The sequence below is a fragment of the Physeter macrocephalus genome, unplaced genomic scaffold (genome assembly GCF_002837175.3).
Source record: "Physeter macrocephalus isolate SW-GA unplaced genomic scaffold, ASM283717v5 random_9, whole genome shotgun sequence".
In the NCBI taxonomy this organism is placed as follows: Eukaryota; Metazoa; Chordata; class Mammalia; order Artiodactyla; family Physeteridae; genus Physeter; species Physeter macrocephalus.
In genome coordinates, this window is record NW_021145295.1 from 141,686 (window position 1) to 162,147 (window position 20,462).

The window sequence follows — 20,462 nt, forward strand, 5'->3', positions numbered from 1 at the left end:
CCGGGGTTTCCGTGGTAGCCCAGAGCGTCCGGAAACAGCTGAACTATCTCTCTCTCGGGCAGGGAGAACTAGCCCAACGCCTGTCCAGATGCGGACTGTTTCCGGAGATAGCCGAAGACACTCGGAAACAGGGGCGTGGCCAAAGGTTTCCGACCTACGGAGCGCTTCGGAAGCAACAGAACGCACTCGGGCTAGGCTGGGTTCCAGTGGTGGTGAGGGGAACTTCAGGGCACAGCCCAAGCAAAGACCGGTTAAAAAAGGCCACAGAGATGGTTTATTTATTTATTAACACAGCTTCGGGGCCCCAGATGGGTGTCTGGATGAAGCTTCTAAGGACAGAGCCCATGATGGGTACTCAATTCAGAGAGGGCAGCAGGAGGCCAGGACCAGAGAAGTCCAGAAGAATCTCAACAGTGAATTCCCAGCAGCCTTCAAAACCCACTTCAGGTGACTTTGAGCCAAGGGTCTGTTTTCATCCCGCCCCCCCCCACCCCACTCTTCCCTTACCCTTTTCTTGGCCCCTCACAAATCCAGACATTGGACCTCTTCTTTGTAAATGTGGGCTTTTATTCACCATCAGCTCCGGGATGGAAGGCGGGAGCAAGTCATGCACAGCCTTGATCTAGTTCCAACACCAGGCAGTGCTACGCGGATGTCTCCAGAGAGAACACAAGAGTGGGCTGCAGTGCCTGGAAAGTGCCCTCACCATTGTGGGGTACGGTGATCTTGCTGGCCACCTCTGAATGGGAAATGGAGACTCTGAGATGCCCAGTGGGTCACACAGCATTACAGGGGAGAGAGCTGGAGCTGGAGTCGGCTGTATCTGACAACAGATTCTCCATTCCAGCTCCCTTGACTGCAATGCCCAGGACAGGGCCTGGCTGCATGACTCTTGCCAGGCAATGGTGGGGGCAAGTCTCCACGCCTTGCTAGGCCTTAGTTATTTGTCTGTAAAATGGGGATGACGACACCACCTCCAGCCTTCTCAAGGTTGGCTGAGGGAAAAGCCACAAGTAAAAGCGCTTGGCATACAGTAGGTGCTTAATAAATAGTTGTTGGGGTTTGTTTTGTAAACACAAGGAAACTGAGGCACAGAGTGGGAAAGTCATTTTCCCAGAGCCAAACAGTGAAGCCAAGATTCCAACTTGGGCCTCACTGCCCCCCCAGTTGGATTTTTCTCACTTGAATTTCATCCCTACAAGGATCTGGCATATCGAGGGCATCCCCCAGGGGCTGTTTCAGACACATCATGGTCAAGTTCTCACCCTGGTGGGCAGCAAATACAAAAAATCTTGTCCAGGGTGGACATTCTTCTCCTACCCTGGCAGTGTCCTTTGAGGCCTCTGCCTCCTGGGGCATCAGTGTCTGCTTGCGACGTGGGTGACCCCTCTGCCTAGATCTGGTGAACTTCTACTCATATATCAAAGCCCCAGTTCCCACACCTCCTAAGCCTATAGGACTGGAGGCAGACTCTAGCAAGGCTGGCCTAGGGATGGAGGCTATGATGGTGGGAAGTAGCCTTCAGAATCCAGTCCATCATCAAGATTACTTTGTTTTGTGGTGGAGCGGAATTGTTTACGGAATCTGCAAGTCATCCAAACTGGGCCTGGACAGGCAAGCTTGGCTGCATCCCTTCACATCTGTGGGTCTTGAGTCAGGGATGGGATCAAGTAACACAAAAAAACTTTAAAAGTACAGAAAAACCATAAAACACGAACACACGTTGACTTGTCCAAAGTGCTTCCTTCTCAGCCCAGAGGGCAGGGTCTACAGATGGGTCCCAAGTGCATGGGACAAGACCTGGGCAGCCGCCTTAACAGTGGCGGCTCAGTCTGGCTATCACTTATAAAACGTAATAAATTAGCTGCAGGGATTTGCTGCTATTTACAATGCCACCCTAGTCTCCCTTGCCTGCCCCTATGGCCCCCTGACTGATCGGCTCCAGAACATGAGGGAGGCACCTTCCAGCAAGAAACGCGATCGCTTCTCATCTTCCAGGTGTCAGAGGCTGGTGGCTCAGTCTCCATCCAGGTGTCAATTTATGGAGAACACATTCCACAAAAAAATGCGTTGACTTCCAGGCCAGGGAGAGGCTAGGTAGGAGGGATTAGTCTTTCTCAGAGGGTCCAAGGGCTCCTGGCACAGCCTCAGCGCCCTCCACGGCTATCTGCGGCACCAAGGTAGGTGGCCCAGCGGCCTCCTCAGGTGGTTCGTCAAAGCTCACCTCCTGCACAGCTTCCTGCTTCTTGAATGAGTCTCGGCGCTCGGACAGATGCAGCCGCCGCATGACCACCAGCTCGGAGTCTGGCCCGCGGCTGCGGCGCCCCAGCTCCCCGTCGAGCCGCTCACCTGCACCCAGCTTGTCAGCTGACTGGCCTCGGCGCAGCCTTGGGGACCGGGCAGGCGCAGGCGGGTGCCCTGGCAGGGGCGAGGGTGAGCGGGGTGGGGGCGCTGGCACAGGCGGGCAGGCCAGCGGGGAGGGCGGGATGCTGCTGGTGGACTTGCGGCGGCCGGCTTTGGGGCGGGGTGGCCCAAGCTTGGTGGCCAGGCCGTGCAGGGAGCTGGGTCGGGTGTGGCCAGCAGCAGCCGGAGATGCAGGGCTGCTGGAGCTTGGGGATGCGCTGGGTGGAGACACTGTGTCTGTGGGTGACAGGGGAGGGTCAGGGCCACCAGCCTCAATGTGCCAGCCTCGAGGTGGGGCCCTAAAACTGACTGCCAAAAGCCCACACTGTTCCCTGTGGCCACCCATCAGGCCTGGTTCTTCCTTTGTTTGCACAGGCTCTTCCTTTGGCTTAGATCTGGTGGACTCCTACTCATCCATCAAAGCCCTAGCTCCTCTTCACCCACTTCTCACCTAAATGACCCACTGAATCATTCAGCCAAAGGTACCTGCCCACCGTCCATCTATCCACCCCATGAGCCATCCACCCACTGGTTCTGGAAGTTATCCAGTAAGGGCCCTGCCTCTGCCTGTGTCCACTCCCCACCCCTAGGCCTCAGACCCTGAGGATGCCTGATCTGAGAAAGACAAAGATGGCACAGATACCCCCAGCCCCATGAGGTCAGGGTAGGCCAGAGGGAGAGATAGCAGTTGGGGTCCCCAGAAGGCAGGGAGGGCTTCCTGGTGGCTCTCCTCCAGCAGGCCTTCCCTGCCTCTGTGGACTGCCCCAGACTGTCTCTCTAGTCTGATGCTAACCCAGTGGGACTAGGGGTGTCCATCTCTGGCTGTCTCTCACAGACTGGGGACCCTCAGGGTTGGGCCAAGTCACCATCCTTTCCTGCTCCAGAACAATCTTTCCATGCCCCCTCTGGCTCACCTTCCATGGCTCCCTACTGCCCCCCAATTTAAGCCCAGCTCTTCGGCTTGATCCATCCCCCAATCCCCTCTCCCTAGCCTCCCTCTAGCTTTCACATCTCTCCTGTCTGGATCCCCTTTGTTCATGATGTTCCTTCTGCTGGGCACACCCTTCCCTGCCCATCCCAGACTGCCTTTGAGGCTGTCACACATCAGGTCATTCCAGCCTCCCAACTCTGCTCACTCCCCCGCTGGGCTGACCACCGCAGCCCTAAGGGGCCATTCTTCCCACGGTGGTCCTGGGGGTGCACCCACCTGCTGGGGCATCGGGAGCCGGGCTGCAGCAGGGCGTGGTGGGGCTGGGGGAGAGGCTGTGGGTGGGTGAGCCCGGGAGGCTCTCGCTGGATGACAGGGAGTGGTGGAGGCCGGAAGAGAAGCTGCGGCTGGTGTGCAGCACGGACGACTGTTTTGAGATCTTCTTGAAGAGTGACTTCCGCCTGGGGGTTAGAAACCCAGATTCTTCAGAACCCCTGCCCCCAGCAGCCCGGGCCGCCCAAACGTGCCACAGGTCCTGCGTCAACCCTCCCTGGCAGCCAGCCAACCGCTCACCGGTCCTGCGTCTCCCGCCTTCGGCTCCGCTTGTTCCTGCGCGCCATGCGGCCCTTGGTCACATTCTTCCGTGCGGGGCCCACCTTGATGGAGGTGTTCTCCAGCGGTGTGGTCCGAAGGGCGATCTTGTTGCCACTCTGCAGGAGGAATGGCAAGGGGTCGCCTGTGTGCCTTCCATCCAACAAGCCATCCATGCACCCACCCACCCATCTACTCATCCATCGGGAGCCCCGGATCCTAACCACCCGCTTCTTACCTAATGACCCCACTGCTCACTGGGCCAAAGATGGATGTCTGCCATCTGTCCATCCATCCAATGAGCCATCTACCCACCCACTGGTCCCAGGAGCTATCCAACTAGGGGGTCTGCCTCCTCACCTGTGCCCACCTCCCCGCCTCCAGGCCTCAGCCCCTGAGGACCCTTGGTCTGAGGGGGGCAGGAGGCAAAGATGGTACAGATACCCCCAGCCCCACAGAGTCAGGGTGGGCCAGAGGGAAGGTCAGGAGAAGGGGCACCCAGGGGGCAGGAAGGGCTTCCTGGAGGAGTGGCTCTGAGGCAGAGGGGACGGGGCATGCAGGGCCGAATGCGGAGTGGTATGGTTGGACGGGGAGAACCACACAGAATCGGGAGCTGAGGCCAAGGGGTGGGGATGGGGGTCACAGGAGCAGCCCAGAGGGTGAGCAGTGTTGGGAGATCCAGGGGCCCTGAGGATGGACGGGGGTGGAGGCTCTGGGATGGAGGCGGGGGTGGGGTCGGGGGCCCGCACCTTCAGCAGTAGCTCCACGACGTCCATGTGCACCAGCCCCAGGACCGACTCCCCGTTGATGTGGGTGATGAGGTCCCCGGCCCGCAGGCCTGCCTCCTGGGCAGGGCTTCCCTCCTCCACACTCTGGGGGTGGGGGCAGATGGTGGGGTCAGTGGCCTGGGCCCCAGAGCTAGAGACCCCAGCCCAGCTGAGTCAGCTACAGGCCCCCAGCAAGCTGCTGCCTTTCACACTGCCTGGTTTCCCAGACCTTTCAGAGACCAGTGGGGAGGGGACAGGTCCTGGACTGGGGGAGGGAGGACAAAACACCCACTGTGCGGGAGCTTTGTGCCCACTTGAGGTCTCCATCCCTCTTGCCCAGTCCTTTCCCCATAACTGACAAGGACCATTAAGACACAGGTGGCATCAGTTCCCTGCCCTGGGCTCCAAAACCACATAGGCAATGAGTACTCGCTTGCTTTCCAAGACTAACAAATGCAGCTCCAAAAGGGAAGCGCCTTGCCAGGGCAGAGCTGGGACTCAAACCAGGTCTGGCTGTTCCCGCCCATCCCAGGGCCAACTCACCCACACGACATGGTGCACGGTGTAGATGTCACTATCACCCATGTAGACGCGGATTGCCCGCAGGCTGAAGCCGTACTTCTTGCCCGAGCTGTGGATGACAATGGGGGGCCGCAGGCTGCCACACACGGGGGAAGGGTCTCGGCTTGGAGAGGAGTCGCGGGACGACGGGTTTGAGGACAGCGAGCGTGGGGACAGGGGGCTCATGAGGGGGCCGCCGCTGCCGTCATCTGCAGGGATGAGGTTCAGGGAGGGGGGGTCACTCCCTGGTGGGTCCCCTCACAAGGCACCTTCCCCTCCCTCCACACCGATCAGTCCGCACGGCGCAGCATGTAGGATCTTAGTTCCCGGACCAGGGATTGAAACCGTGTCCCCCCTGCAGTGGAAGCTCAGAGTCTAAACCACTGGACCGCCAGGGAAGTACCCACACTGATCACTCTGGCTGCTTTGCTGCCACTCCAATGCCCCAAACACCCTCCCCCTTCCCCTCCAGGCCTTTGCACATGTAGTGCCCGCTGCCAGGAATGCCAGTCTCCCAGCTGCTTCCTGTCTCCTGGGCTCAGCCCCGAAGAGCAGCCCTGGGAGCTTTGTGCCCAGGGACACATCACCTGGAGGGACCCCCTCCAGCTCCCGCTGGCCAAAGCAGCCCCCACTCCGTGGTTAAAAGGGACATGGACAGACAAGCAAAGACGAGGCTGGGCCGTGGGCGTCACCTGACGTGATGATGAGTGACAGGGCAGACACTGAGGCTGACTTGGGCACGCGACCCCCGCTGGGGGAGGTCCTGGATTTCTCAGGGGCTGAGTCTCTCGGGCCCCCAAGGCGGCGGCCCCGGCCGGCATCCAGGGCCCTCGGCGTGGAGTGTCGTGCACCGGTGCTGTTGCTTCGTAGGCGCGCGTGGCTGAGGGCAGCTGTGTCAGCTACGGGGATCAGCAGGGTCGGGGGGTCAGTCTGCCCCTCCCCCATCTCACCACTTGGCCCCTCTGCCCTCAGAAGGCAAAGCCCCTTCCTCCCTGGTCGGTGTGTACACAGTCCAGCCTCCTGGCCTTTGTTCAGGCGTTCCCTCTTCCTGCACACCTTTCTTTCTCTGCTCTCCCTGGGAAGCTCCACTCTTCAAGTCCCCTACTTCAAGAAGCCTTCCCCTCACCCCAGTCAGATTCCTAACTCCCACTCTTGGAGCTCCCCAGTTCAATTCCTCTCTCCCGTCCTAATCCAATGAAGCTGGCGGGTATCACCCTCAGACTGAGGCCTTCGTTACACAAGTGAATGTTGTCTCTAGAGAACTCCTACTCATCTTTCAAAACCCATCTCAAATAGTCCCTCCTGTGGGAAACTCTCCATGACACCATCCCTCCCCCCCTGGACTCCACCTACCAGAAAGGCTTGAGGGCTTGGGCATCACTGGGGTGGCTGCTGGGGGTGGGTCAGGCTCCCCTAGAATGAAGATGGGCCTCTTGGGGCCCACAGGAGCTGGGCCGACTCCCTCATCCTCTGATGAGAAGGCAAATTTGGGCATCGTGTCCAGGCTGATGGTGTTCAGGAAAGATGGGCTAGGGCCCCGCTCAGGCTGGGAAAAGGATAAGTGGCAGGAGGAACCGGAGGATGTGCAGGACCTCAGCCTGTAGCAGGGAAGAGCCTGAGTCACACCTGCCAGGTGCCCTCACCACAGGACACCCAGTCTCCCCTAGTGACTATACCTTAACTCTCAGCCTAGAGTCAGAGGTAATTTGTAAATATAAGGTGAGTTCCCTCTGCCTGCTCTGTCCTCTGTGACTGCCCAGAGAACTCCTATTCAATTTTTAAAACCCAGCTTCCAACGCCCATCCTCTAGCAGACATTGATTATTTCTGTGAGTTTGGACATTGAAAGACGAAAGGGACTTCATGAGCAAAGGGTATTCTGGGCAGAGGAAACAGTGCAAGCAAAAGCCTAGCAGTGTGACGGTACATGGCTGCTTTAGGTTTAGTGTGGTTAGGAATGCAAAGCCAAAGGGAGTGATGATAGGGGCCAGGTTGGCAGGGGTCTGACAGGCTGGCCAATATGTTTTACCCTTTTCGACTGGGCCACTGGGAAGCTCTTTCCAATGTTAAGACTTTGTGGCTCCACCTCCCAGCAGGTTTGGAAGCTGGATCTGCTTATACTCCCCAGCCCACCTACCGGACCTCGGTGGTGCTCAGCCGGCGCCCATAGTCCCCCTCACTGCTGCGCTCCCACCCTTCCTCCCGGTCCTCACTGAAGCTCCGTTCAGCAAAGGTTGGGGTGGGCTGGGCGGCCAGGAACTCAGAGCTGCTGTAGACCTGGGAAGCAATTAAAAATAACAGTAACGGGACTTCCCTGGCAGTCCAGTGGTTAAGACTTCGTCTTCCAGTGCAGGGGGTGTGGATTCAATCCCTGGTCAGGGAGCTGAGATCCCACATGCCTCGCAGCCAAAAAACCAAAACATAAAACAGAAGCAATATTGAAACAAATTCAATAAAGACTTTAAAAAATGGTCCACATCCGAAGGGGAGTTCTGGGCAGAGCTCTGGCCCCTGAGGCTTCTGAGGAGGAGCTGCTACCACCATGACAAGCATGGATTTCTGTACATGAGCCCCTTTGACAAACTGGTGACACCTACAGACCTCTTCTCAGAGTAGTATTTTTAAATGCATCAAATGAAATAGGTCAGGTTGCAAGCGAGGCTGATTATATTAAAATAATATTAGAATATTTTTTAAACCAGCAATACGGTACTATACGTGCCTCTTTAGTAATGCATTAAATAACAAGATCTAGCAGGTCTTATAAGTACCATAATTTTGAAGTAGTTTTGAACTTGAAAGATATTTTACAATGACTCCAGTGTGACGTGAAAAATCCATGATTTGTATTGGTGACAAAGTCAAGGTCGTGCTAATATTACTGTGATTTGTTGCTTATATTACAATTGGAAAACATGACAAATTTCAGGTAGAGATTAGTGAAAAGAAAGATGTAATTTATTCCCATGCAAGTTCACAAACCCTAGATTAAGAAGCCCTTCAATAAATTCTGATAGTACCTGAAAAAAAAAAAAATGGTCCACATCATAAAAAAAAAACAGAAACAAAAAAACAGTAACAACAACCGCACTCGTGGGGGACGGCTTAGTTGAGTGTTTCCTACATGCCTGACACTTCCCTGAGTCACTTCCTCAGATGCTTACTTACCACATCTCTAAAGACGTAGAGTCTTTAGCTCACTGTACAGGTGGAGAAACTGAGGCTCAGAGCGGCCTGGCTACCAACGGGCCACAGCTGGGGTTTCCTGCCTGGGGCCCAGACCCATAAGCAGTGCAGGTTTTTAAATCAAATTATAAACAAAGGAAGGAACTCACGTTAAGCTGATGAGGCTATAATATAACACCCAGCATAGCAGGTCTATTCACAATTGCCCCAAAGTGGAAACAACCCAAATGTCCATCAACTGGTGAGTGGATAAAACAAAATATGGTCCAACCATAAAATGGAAATATTATTCAGCCATAACAAGGAATGAAGCACTGACACATGCTACCATGTGGATCAACCTTAAGAAGCCAGACACAGGGAATTCCCCAGTGGTCCCACATAGCGTATGATTCTATGTATGTGAAATGTCCAGAACAGGTAAATGCATAGAGACAGAAAGCAGATTAGTGGTTGCCGGGGAGCGGGGGAGGGGAAGACGAGGAGTGACTGCAGCCGGGTACAAGGTTGCCCTTTGGGGATGATGGAAATGTTCTGGAACTAGATACAGGTGAGGGTTGCACAACATTGTGAATGTACTAAATGTCACTGAATTGTATGTACAGTTTAAAATAGCTAAAATAGTCTATTTTGTGTTACGTGTATTTCACTACAATAAAAAAAAAGAAAAAAACCCCCCAAACATCTTGCCCTGTTTCCTGAGCACTAGCTACATCCAGGGCCCAGGCTCACCTTGCTGAACCGGTGGGAACAGGATGAGAACTGGGGGATCTCCGTGGATGACTCCTCATCATTCGTCTCGTCATCTTCAGAGCCCAGGTGACGGTAACGCTCTGAGCGCGCTGTGGGAGGGAAAGGCATGTGCAGCCCACCTGATGCTGGGGGAGGTGGACACAGGGGCTGTGGGGTGATGTGGGGAGGGCCTCCCAGGTGGGGAGACACTGTCAGGGCAAAGGCTTTGTGGTGGGACCAGGCTTGGTATGTTTAAGGACCAGAGGAGGCTTGGGCGGCAGATTTAGTATCGGAATAAATCCCAGTTGTGTTCCTAAAAGCTGTGGGACTGTCGATGGGAATTCTTGTGTCTCAGTTTCCTCACCCTTAAGATGGGTTACCCAGAGTTAGGTAAAATTGTGCATCTAAAACGTAAAGGATGTCCTCATCTTACAGAAAAGGAAACAGATGCTCAGAGAGGACCTCTGACATGCCCAAGATCACACATCAAGTTCTGGAGGAGGCACTGGAAGCCGAGGGCATTTATTCTGTGTTTGGCCAGAGCCCCGAGTGGGGAGAAGGAGATTTGTCTGAGCTCACCTGAAGTGCTCGAGGGGACCCCCTCCACGAAAGCTGAGCGAGGCACCCCACCCTCCTGTATGACAGGCAGGGCTCCATGCCTGGTCAGGGCTGCCACTCAGGAGGCTGAACCTGCTGGGGGACCCCCAGGCAAGGGCTGCCACACTCAGTGCCTTGGTTTCCCCTCCCGCAACCCAAGGTGGTGCGACAGCCTCCTGAGCTCAGATGCATAGGAAATCCAGGCAGGGGGGCAGCCAGCAGACATGCCCCAGCTTCTTGGAAAGCTCAGGAAGTTGGAAGCTCCAGGCCCAGGGCGAGGCACCAAGCTGGGGTGGAGAGCCTGTTAGACAACCCTCACCACCCCAGGAGATTGTGGGACAGCAAAGCCCGCCTCCTGGACCCCTGCTTACTGTCGAAGTAGCTGGTGTCATCCTCAGCTTCAAGCTGCGGCACGAACTCGGCCTTGTGTCGCAGAAGCCCCGCCCAGTCCAGTGTCCAGAAGAAGGGGTGCTGCTTTACTTCGTGGGTGCCTCCTGCAGACATGCCTGGCTGAGCCCTGCTGGTTCCCACCCCCCATGGCCCCCTGGGGCAATTATGAACCCAAACTTGGCCAACACAGAACCAGAAAGGTGGGAGGGGAAACGAGCCATCCTTTAAGAGCCCATAGGGGAACCAAGCTAGGGCTAGAACCCAGGCCCTTCTCTTCCCTCTGCTGGATTCTGAGATCCCATCACCTGGAGAAACCCCAGAACCTTAGGAGGGGGCTTTTTCCACACGTTTCTACCCCATGGAGCAGAGCTGACTGCATGAAGCAGAGCTGACTGTATCCTGTTCCCCAACCTCAGCCCCCATAGTCCTCTCCAGTGGCCAAGCTTCATCCTGAATGTGATCTGTAGTGGCCACATAATGGGTGGCTGCATGAATATTAAATAGTCCCTTAATCACTATTTTGGTGGCTGGGGAAACTTGGGACAGTGGGATCCACTGGGCTGGGCCTTGGGGACCGTAGGACACAGCCCATGGCGACCTGGCAGGCTCATATACACAGCCTCAGTGCCCCTTGTCTGAACCAGACCCAGCTACCTGCTACTCTTCAAAATCTTATGCTAGTTCTTGGTGAGCTCCTATGCATCCTTCAAAACCCCAGTTTCAAGTCCCCCTCCTCTCAAATAGAGCTCTTGTTTACCCCAGCCCCCATCCCACCCACCTGGGCCTCACCCACACCTACATACCAGTGCCCAGACGGTCCAGCGGGCTCTGTCGGAGCAGCCTGGTGATGAGGTCCTGGGCGTCAGCTGGAAGGGCTTCGTCCCCCTCTGGCCACATGATCTCATCTAAAATGAGAGGAGGGAATGAGGGACTGGGGACAGCGCTTCCTAGCACCTCCTACCACCTCCCTTTTCTATGCTCCAAGCCATCAGCCTCCTCTGCTCCTTCAGCATACCAGGCTTGGTCTCATACAGCCTTTGTTCTGGCTGTGCCCTCTGCTCTGAGCACCTTCCCTTCATCCATCTCTGTGACTCCCTCTCGCTCCTTTAAGTCTTTGCCCACACGTCACCCAGTGTGGCCCTGCGTGACTCTCTATTTAATACAGCACCCCTGCACCCGCCCCCCCCCCCGCCCCCTCCCTTCTTCCTGCTTCCTTCCCTCCTCGGCATTTTTTGCCTCTGATTGCTCCATAATTTGCTTATTTATCTCCCTTCCTGTCCGTCTCGCCCTTGGCTGTGTCCCCAGGGCTCAGCTGGGGCTGGGCACGCCATAGGTGCCCAATCCACAAGTGGGCCTGCTCCCCTCTCCGGCAAAGGCAGGGGAACCACCAACCAGAGCCAAAGTGGGGCTGAGACTTAAACCTGGGGCGACAGGGCAGGGGGAACGCACCACTGACCACCTGGCCAAAGAGTTCCTCAGGGGTATCTCCGAAGAATGGCACACAGCCCACCAGGAATTCGTAGAGGACGACGCCCATGGCCCACCAGTCCACTGGCTTCCCGTAGCCCTGGCGGAAGATCACCTCGGGGGCGATGTACTCAGGCGTCCCGCATACCTGGGCCAGGTGGGACAGGGAAATGAAAGACCGCCCCCAGCCAGGGAAGGAAGTGTGGGTAGAATTACAGGGCTAGTTTATTTTCTCCTTTTGCTGCAAAGTCTCCCCATGTCCTGGGCTCAGGCTTCAGGCAGAAGGAGGCAGCCCCGCCCACCTGCTTGTCCACGAACTCCCGAGTGTCCTTCTCGATGTGGCCCTCGTAGAGGTTGGTGGCCATACTCATGAGCCCGATCTTAGACAGGCCGAAGTCAGTTAGCTTGATGTGGCCGAGCGAGGTGATGAGCAGGCTGTGGGCAGGCGGGGGGTGCGCTCAGGGCTGGGGGGCCCGAGGTGCTTGGCTGCTCCTGCCCCCTCGCCCACCCAGAACTTGGTCCTACAGGAGGCAGCCCGACCCCTCCATGGATCAGAAAGCACTGCCTGTGCATGATCACGTTATTGAAAGAACCAACGGGTCTTGGGCAATATTACAAATTTGGCAAACATCTCTGTGCGCCAACTGGGTGCTGCTCTTGAGCACCTACTGTATACTCCGCTCTGCAAAAATTAAGTTCCTGACAATCACAGCATGTCCCCACTGGGCATTAAAACGTTTCGTGAACACCTCCTGCGGGGGGATCTACAGCATATTCTTGTACATGCATCCATGATTTTAACAAACTGAACACTTTGTGAGCACCTATTGTTAAGTAAACATGTCTTTAGCACCTGCTGTGTACAGAAATATTTGTGCCTCTCATGAGCGCACCAGTTTTTTAAAACTTGCACACCTACCGTGTATGCTGCTGTTCATGTCCTCCTGCAAGCTCAAGTATATAAATATTTTAAGTGATAAAATGATATGCGCCAGCTTTGTTTTACAAAGTCACATTTTCACGCACCTCCTGGGGACATCTGCCCGTTTAAAAGTAAATTTCTGGGGACTTCTGTGGTGGTCCAGTGGTTAAGACTCAGAGCTCCCAATGCAGGCGGCCCAGGTCCGATCCCTGGTCAGGGAACTAGATCCCACACGCATGTCGCAACTAAGGAGCTGGCGAGCCGAAACTAAGGAGCCCACCTGCCGCAACTAAGACCCAGTGCGACCAAATAAATAAATATTTTAAAAGTAAAAAATAAATAAAGAAAATAAAAAGGGGGAATTTGGACACAGACACGCACACAGGAGGAGCACCACAGCCTAGGGACTACCGGAGGCCAAGAGAAAGGCCTGGAACACATCCTTCCCCATCACCTTCAGAGGGAGCGCGGCCCTGCCGACACCTTGATCTTGAACTTCTGGCCTCCAGAACTGTGAGAATAAATTTCTGTTGTTTAAGCCCCCGAGTCTGTGGTACTTTGTTAGGGCAGCCCTAGCAAACAAATGTACCTTCTCCTGACTTGGGGTGTATGTGAAATTTTCTGAAGCAAAGAGGAAAAAATATTTTTCTGGAGCACCTACTGTGCGGTCCTATGCCTCCCTGAACCCTCCAGGGCTGCACGTTCCCACACTGTTTTTCAGATGAGGGTCCTGAGCTTGGGAGGGGCAGGTCCTGCCTTGGGGACACTTGAAAGATCCCACTCCAGGACGATCCCACAGAGGCCCGACGGGCACAAAGCAAGCAGCCTTAGAGCGTCGAGCACAGAGGCCCAGGTGCACAGCAGATGCCAACACACATTTGCTTTGTTTTCTAAGCCACTCGCAAACAACAAGATGCCCTGAAAACATGCAGGGCTCTTAAGGCTTATGTTCACGCCTCCACATGGCAAGTACCTCCATTGGAGAAAGGGACCCATGTCCCTGGCACACAGTAGGTGCTCAATGCATGCTGACCTCAACATATAAACTTTACAAAAAGACAGCTGCAGTGTTCGGGGACTGACACACAGTCATTGCCTAATAACTGTTGTTCTGATCACCTTTACACAGCTGGTGCCCAATAAATACACACCAGCTAAAAAATGTGCTTTATAAACTCAAAAGGGTCATCAGCGTGTGAGAAGTTAGTTATACCGCTGTCTGGGTTCCTTAAAACGGTGAGCACAGGCCCAGGTGTACAGCAGGTGCCAAATACAGGTGCTTTGTTTTCTAAGCCACTTGCAAACTACAAGATGCCCTGAAAACATGCAGACTCTTAACGCTTATGTCCACACCTCCACATGGCAAGTACCTGAGAAACTCACACTTCTTGCCTGGTATCCAAAGGGCACTTGATGAAAGAGCAGCCCTTTCCTCTGTACACAGGAGGTGCTCAACTAATGTAGGGAAGAGTGCTTTGAAAATTATGAAAGGGTTACAAAGCATGAGGGATTATTCACACTCACACTTGTGTTTTTCAGTCACCCAGAGAGCACAGGGCACTCAGTAGGTGCTTACTAGAAGCTAGGATAAAACAAACACCCTAGGACTCTCTTTCTTCCTTGCACTAATACACAGCAGGAGCTCAAGACATGCAGTCCCTTTCTCTACACATAAGGTCTTGCAAAGTGCATGTCCCTGCTCTTTGTATATAGCTGGTGCCTCATAAGTGCATGTTCACTTCCCTTGTGTGGCAGCAGCTCTGTGAGTGCATGGTCCCTTCCCCTGTCCAGTCTGTGCCCCCTCACTTTGCCCGGCCAGCACCTCGATAAGTGCACTGTCCTTCCCCTGCACTCAGCAGGTGCCTATTAAATACCTGCTCTCTTCAGTACACACCAGGTGCTCAACATTGCCCAGATCCCTGCTTTCTACCAGCAGGGGGCCCATGATGCCAGCAGAATCTAGATGGTGGGGCTCCTGAGCAGCCCCAGACCCACTCAGAGGCCCCGCCCCCAGGCTACTCTGAGCCCCGCCCCCTGAGAGCCCGGGCCACTCACTTGTCTGGCTTGAGGTCCCTGTGCACGATGCCATAGTTGTGCAGGTACTCCAGCGCGAGCACCGTCTCGGCGAAGTACATGCGGGCCATATCCACGGGCAGCGGGCCCATGTTCTTTAGGAGCGTGGCACAGTCGCCGCCTGCAGAGGGGTGGACGTGCTCACAGAGGCCCTCGGCTCTACAGCCGTGCCCAGACTTGTGCCTATGTGCCCTCCCCACCTTCTGCAAAGTGTCTCCAATCTGTCCTGAATTGGGGTGGGGAACTGGGAGGGGCGGGAGGATAGGCAGACCCTGCCTTCTGATTTTCCCCTGGCAGGGCAGCAGCTCTGTTAAGTGCACAGTCCCTTCCCCTGTACACAGCTGGTGCCTCCTAAGTGCATGCTTCCTCTCCTCACCTGGCAGCACCTTGGTAAATGCACGTCCTGCACTTACCTGAAGGCCCTGCTCTTTGCTGAGCTGCAAACCTGATCCCACAACTCCTCACCCTGGTCCCCAACCCTCCTAGTCCTTCTGACGCATGCCTCCCTCCCTTCGCTGCTCTTGCCCTAGCCTCTAGGCCTCTGCCCGCCAGTCCCTCCTGCCTAGGCTGTCCATCCTACCCCTATACCCTAGGGTCCTGCCCTCACACTTCTCTTTGGGATCCCCCAGTTCCAACTCCCTGAGGCTGGGTCCCCCACCACAGACTGAGGGTCCCCCAAGGCAGGCTGGGACCCCACGGAGGACAGAGCAGACTGCGGGCTTGATCAAAGGAGGGATAAGGTATTTCTTCTGGATAAGAAGTAAGCTCTTCATTGCTCCGGAGGCATGCAAGCCCCAGTGACCGCACCTTCCACGTACTCCATAACCATGCACAAGTGGCGCCGGGTCTCGAACGAGCAGAACATGCTGACCACAAACGGGTTCTCAGCGAAGGTGAGGATGTCGCGCTCCACGAAGACCTGCTGGATCTGGTTGCGAAGGATCAGGTTCTGCTTGTTGATCTTCTTGATGGCAAAGCGCTGCCTCGTTTCCCGGTGCCGCACCAGGTAGACGGCCCTGGGGCGGGGCGGGGCGGGGCGGGGTCGGGGGGAGCCGGGCTCGCTGAGGCCCGAGATCCAGGTCCCGGCAAGCACTGGGACCCGACCTGGGTCCAGAACCCAACCCGCTGTGCTTTTGCCTGTGCTGTGCCCTCCACCCGGGACACCTGTTCTCTTTACCCGGCCCTCCCTTCTCCCAAAGCAGCCACCCCGTGGGTTTAAGCCACTCTCCCTGGTGTCATATGAAGAGCCACAGATGACCCCATAGGTTGTTTATTTCTTCACAGCCGACTGAGACCCGTTAGCTCAAAAGCCCTGCTGGCACACACTCAAATCGCTTTAACTACAAGTCAAATAAGCAGATTTTTAGCCATTTAGAGCCTGCTGGTTTTGCATACCATGTAGATAAGATAAACGCTGGGGCTATTAAAGACCCCAAGCTGCTCCTGCCCTGTGGAGCTCTCTGACCCAGAGACTCCCCACTGTGCTGCGGACACATAAGCCTGGACACAGAAGCCTCCTCTGCAAGCCCCCCTCTATCCCAGACCCCACAACAGTCTTATGCTGTGAGGGACTCCTCCCCGTTCCCAACCCCGCCTCCCCCAAAGCAAATCCGTCAAAGCGGCACTTAAAGAATGCTTGGCGCACGCTACTGCCATCGTGTGGCCATCTTTTTCCTTGCTCAGTCCCCAAATTCCTAGAACCCCAAACACCTGGGGCAAGTAAGGACCTAGATCACGGACAAGCGCTTCCAAGGCCATGCCCCTGCTGTTTTGTGCCTCCACTTCCCTCTTCAGGCCTCAGTTTCCCTGTCTGCACACTCAGGGGCTGTGTGGGCTTCAGCCATCCCCATGGGCATCTGAGAAATGGTTCTACGGGGTACCCAAGGACTCACCCGTAGGCCCCATTGCTAATGAGTTTGATAGTCTCGAAGTCGCTCTCACAGGGCTTCCTCCTTGAAGGGCCGACCAGGGCACGACTCTGGGGGCAGTGGCAAGAGGGGTCAGGGTCCTGCCCCACCGCAGAGCAGGCTGTGTTCTTCCTGCCCCCAAGTCCCAACTGCTGGTCCTGGCACCTGACGCTACTTCTTCTCCTATACAAACTTCTCAAACTCAGCTTCCAACTTTGAGCTTTTGCTTAAGCCATGCATGCCCTCCTTCCAGAAAACTCCTACACATTCTGCAAAGCTCCCCTTTCCAGTGCCCCCTCCAACTCTGCCCTGCCCAACCTCCATGGCAGGGCAGTCTCACCTGCCCCCACCATCCCCCCCAAACTCACAGGCATTCATTAAGCACCTGCTATATGCAAAACCTCAGCAAACAGCAAACCCAGCCCTTCTCATGGCCACCTGGTCTACCGTCAAAAGAACAAGACAGGTGGGGCCGCCAAAGTTCTGCGTCTTACTTCTGGGGACTCCGGTGCGGGGGGCTGTCCTCCACTGTCATCAAGGTGACTCAGAGGCACCATCTCTGTAAAATGAGGGAGGAGCCTCAAATGGGGTTTCTGAGCCCTGCCCCTCCACCACCCAGAGACTTCCGGAGGCCTCCAGGGCTCATCCTGGGCTGGGGAAATGGTGCCTCCCCTGACCAGCTCCCACGATACTGTCATTCAGCCCCTACTGCGTCCAGGTGTCAGTCAAACCCAGGAGGCTGGACTGAACAACGACTAAGGAACCTTCTAGAAGAGCCAGTGGGAAGCCCAGGCTCCGAATGCTCAGCCTACCTTGAACCCTGGCCATCTTGGGCCTGTGAACACTGGCTGTGACGCTGCCCCTCTGGGTGATGGCTCCTAACATCCTCCTCAGTTCAGGGCATGGCCCAGGGGAGCCCCCTGAGTTTCCAACCCTGGGGCTAAGCAGAGGGGCGGCCCCGGGTAGGAGTGTGCAGTTGGTGAACATCAGCAGAAGACAGTGTCTTGCGGTCACAGAGCAAGGCTAAGATGGGGCAGTGGAGCCTCAGGGTGAGGGAGGCCCGGGTTCAAATGCAGCCCACCCGTCCCACTGTCAGTGGGCCCACTGCGTGGTGCTGGGTAGATGATCTGCCCCCGCAGCCTCAGCTGCCACCTGCCTGCCTGGCCACTTCGTGTTTCCTCTGACACCCGGGCCCACCCACAGTGCCACCTGCATCATCTTCATGAGACAGAAAAGAGGTTGGCTACGGCCACATGGCTAGTCCACGGGAGATCTGGCCTCGGGCACACCTGGGCCTGAACCCCAGCTCAATCTCATCTGCCTGGAGCCTCAGTCTCTCCAGCTTTAAATGGGGACAATGGCAGCCCAATCCCAGTGGACGCTGGCCACTGCGGCTGGGCCCTGCTGACCCCGTCGCCTCCCCTCAGCTCCCCTCCTTCCTCAGCCACACCCCTTTCCTCGCCGCTCATCCAACATGCCAGACACAGACCTACCTCAGGACCTTTGCCTTCACCATTCCCCCTGCCCGGTTCATTTTCTCTCTCCCCTAAATCTGCACACCTTTCTATCCTCCAGGCCCCAGCCTGAATATCCTCTCTTCCCAGAGCTCCCCCAACCACCCCTGGACCAGACCAGGTTCGAATTCAATGCTCCCCTAGCACCATGTCTCGGTTGTTCCCCTGTCCTGGCTGGGGGGTTCTCGACCACCTCGGTCATGCCCATAGGCTGCCCCGTCTGACTCCCACTTCCTGGGTCCCACTTCCCGGGCCACAGTAGGATGAAATTGGGAAAGTGCTTTGTGAATTCACAGGACAACGTGAATGCCACTGCTAAAGGTGGTCCCCTGGCACCCTGGCCCAACTTGACTTAGCATTTGAGGACTTGGCAGGTCAGGGGCTCCAACCTGTGGCCACCTCACCCCGGAATCCTGAGCACTTTCCCCATAATATGCCCTGCAGGTGGCTGAGGACAGGGCCAAAGAGAGAGGAAGGACAGTGTGGCGGCTCTGGAGTCAGATGGGCATGGGTTGGAATCCCGGCTCCACCGCAATCTCGCCCCAGTTTCTTCTTTCTGCCCCACCCCCAGCTCACCCTGGAGGGGGTCCTTAGCCAGGCCCAGCTGCCCAATGATGTACCGCGGCAGGTCCGTCTTGATGCCCTGGCCCTCGCGGGCCTGGCCCTCGGCAGCCTCCAGCAGGTGGTAAAACTCCTCAGGGTCAAACTCCTGGGGGTGCAGAGGGGTCGGTCAGCCGAGGCCTGGTCCCACCTGCAGGCCTTTGCACATGCCGTTCCCTCTGTCTGAAGCATCCTCACCAGTGGCTCCAACTCATCCCCAGGATCTTAGCTCCCAGCCCCTCCTCTGGGAAGCCCGCCGTAGCCTGGCAGCCCCCAGCATTCCTCTCAAAGCCCTATACGATGGGGCCTGTCTCTTGTATCTCGGCAGGACTGTTGGGTGCCTGGACTCAGCCTGGCACCTGGCCATGTGCCAAGACACTCACCAGGCACTCGAGGAGCCTCGCTGGCCGCGAGATGATGATCAGCAGCTTCCGGACAAGCTGGACAATGAAGCCAACTTCCTCACTGTCTGAGCGCTCATGGGCCTGGGGGCAGATGGGTGGTAGCGTTATCCGCAGGCCCTTGGTCCTGCCCTGCCCTCCTTGGGGACCCCTAAACCCTGCACTCCCCTGCCCCCACGCACATCCTGCAGCAGCCTCTCCAGCTTCTCCTGCATCTCCAGGAAGTAGCGGGAGGTGACAAGAGCCTCTCCAGACTTGGCCAGGCAGTCGCGAGCCAGCTCGATGATTTGGTGGTGGATGAAACCCAGGACGCCGTCAGCCAGTGCCAGCCGGGCGCCGGGTGAGAAGGCGGCCAGAAACTCCTGCAGACGGCCCTCCATCTGTGCTGTGGCCTGGGTGGGGAGGGGAGGAGATGGGGTGACCTGGTCATTGGATGGGGCTGGGGAGCGACATGCGCAGATGGGGGCGGGAGAGAGAGAAGATGTGACGATGGGGTCCAAAGATTGGAGGAGAAGAAGCAACGTGTATAGGTGCGGGTGGGGGAGGGGAGAGTTTGAGACAGAGAGATAGGGAAAAACAGAAATGAACAGATGGGGGGGACCCAGCCAGGAAGACAGCAGGTGCCATTGGAGGGACAGCAACATGGAGGGAGCTGGGGCTGGTCTAGCCGCCAGGCGCTGCCCACCTTGGGAAATCTCTCCCGGTACACGTGATTCATCATGACGATCTCATTGTCGAAGGCCCCTGTTGTGCGTCCAGGGCTGAAGGAGGGGACAACTGGCTTATGACATGGGACCCAAAACACAGCCCAGGGAAGGGCGGCTGAGTCAGGTCTGAGGGCCAAGGGCCGGAGGCCAGGCTTCTGCACGGTCAGGACCAAAGGTGGAGGAGGAGCCACGATGTGGGTCCCAAAGCCAGCCCAGGGAGGGGCTGGGGCTGGGGTCAGAGGTCGAGGCCCACCTGAGGCTGCGGGAGCGGGGCCGAAGGCGAGGTGAGTGGTGGCCGCCCTCCTCATCAACCATGCTCTCCGAGCTGCGGAAATGCTTGGACAGGAAGCATAGTTCGTCCGGTGTTGGCTGGAAAGGAAGCTGGTGGAGGCGCTCCCTGGAGGATGAGCTCGACTGGCAGGAGGGGGTATCGGGGCCATGGGTTCATGGTCAGTGCCACAGCCAGGACCCCAGCATTACCCCTCAAGGCTCACGCTGTCTGCTGGTCATCAGATGGTAACTCTCCTGCCTGGCTCCTATGCATCCCTCAAAACTCCAGCTTTGATGTCCCCTCTTCCAGGAAGCCTTCCCTACCTGCTCCCTTGGCAGCCCCAAGACCCCCTCTGACGAGGCCTTCCCTGACCACACAAGGATGAGGATATCTGTGTACCCTGGACCAGGAGCCCCTTGGGGCTGAGGCTGGGTCCTTTCAGGGAC

General features: G+C 56.5%; 1 protein-coding gene across 3 annotated transcripts in view; it reads right to left on the bottom strand.

Annotated features, from left to right (window-relative positions):
* Positions 1 to 549: 549 nt before the first annotated feature.
* The window catches only part of MAST3 (microtubule associated serine/threonine kinase 3), a 37,661-nt gene continuing 17,748 nt past the window's right edge, over positions 550 to 20,462 (bottom strand). For all 3 annotated transcript variants that reach the window (XM_024134303.3, XM_028483162.2, XM_028483161.2), the window contains 22 exons: positions 19,999 to 20,159; positions 19,724 to 19,799; positions 19,221 to 19,430; positions 19,021 to 19,122; positions 18,614 to 18,746; positions 17,018 to 17,082; positions 16,509 to 16,594; positions 15,424 to 15,632; positions 14,599 to 14,737; positions 11,924 to 12,056; positions 11,604 to 11,769; positions 10,958 to 11,059; positions 10,136 to 10,258; positions 9,168 to 9,277; positions 7,387 to 7,526; positions 6,604 to 6,848; positions 5,943 to 6,149; positions 5,233 to 5,459; positions 4,672 to 4,794; positions 3,905 to 4,041; positions 3,611 to 3,792; positions 550 to 2,640 (listed from right to left, as the gene is read on the bottom strand). In XM_024134303.3, coding sequence (XP_023990071.1) covers positions 2,108 to 2,640; positions 3,611 to 3,792; positions 3,905 to 4,041; positions 4,672 to 4,794; positions 5,233 to 5,459; positions 5,943 to 6,149; positions 6,604 to 6,848; positions 7,387 to 7,526; positions 9,168 to 9,277; positions 10,136 to 10,258; positions 10,958 to 11,059; positions 11,604 to 11,769; positions 11,924 to 12,056; positions 14,599 to 14,737; positions 15,424 to 15,632; positions 16,509 to 16,594; positions 17,018 to 17,082; positions 18,614 to 18,746; positions 19,021 to 19,122; positions 19,221 to 19,430; positions 19,724 to 19,799; positions 19,999 to 20,159 — 3,609 coding nt within the window. In that variant the 3' untranslated portion in view covers positions 550 to 2,107. The remainder of the gene's footprint in view (positions 2,641 to 3,610; positions 3,793 to 3,904; positions 4,042 to 4,671; positions 4,795 to 5,232; positions 5,460 to 5,942; positions 6,150 to 6,603; positions 6,849 to 7,386; positions 7,527 to 9,167; positions 9,278 to 10,135; positions 10,259 to 10,957; positions 11,060 to 11,603; positions 11,770 to 11,923; positions 12,057 to 14,598; positions 14,738 to 15,423; positions 15,633 to 16,508; positions 16,595 to 17,017; positions 17,083 to 18,613; positions 18,747 to 19,020; positions 19,123 to 19,220; positions 19,431 to 19,723; positions 19,800 to 19,998; positions 20,160 to 20,462) is intronic.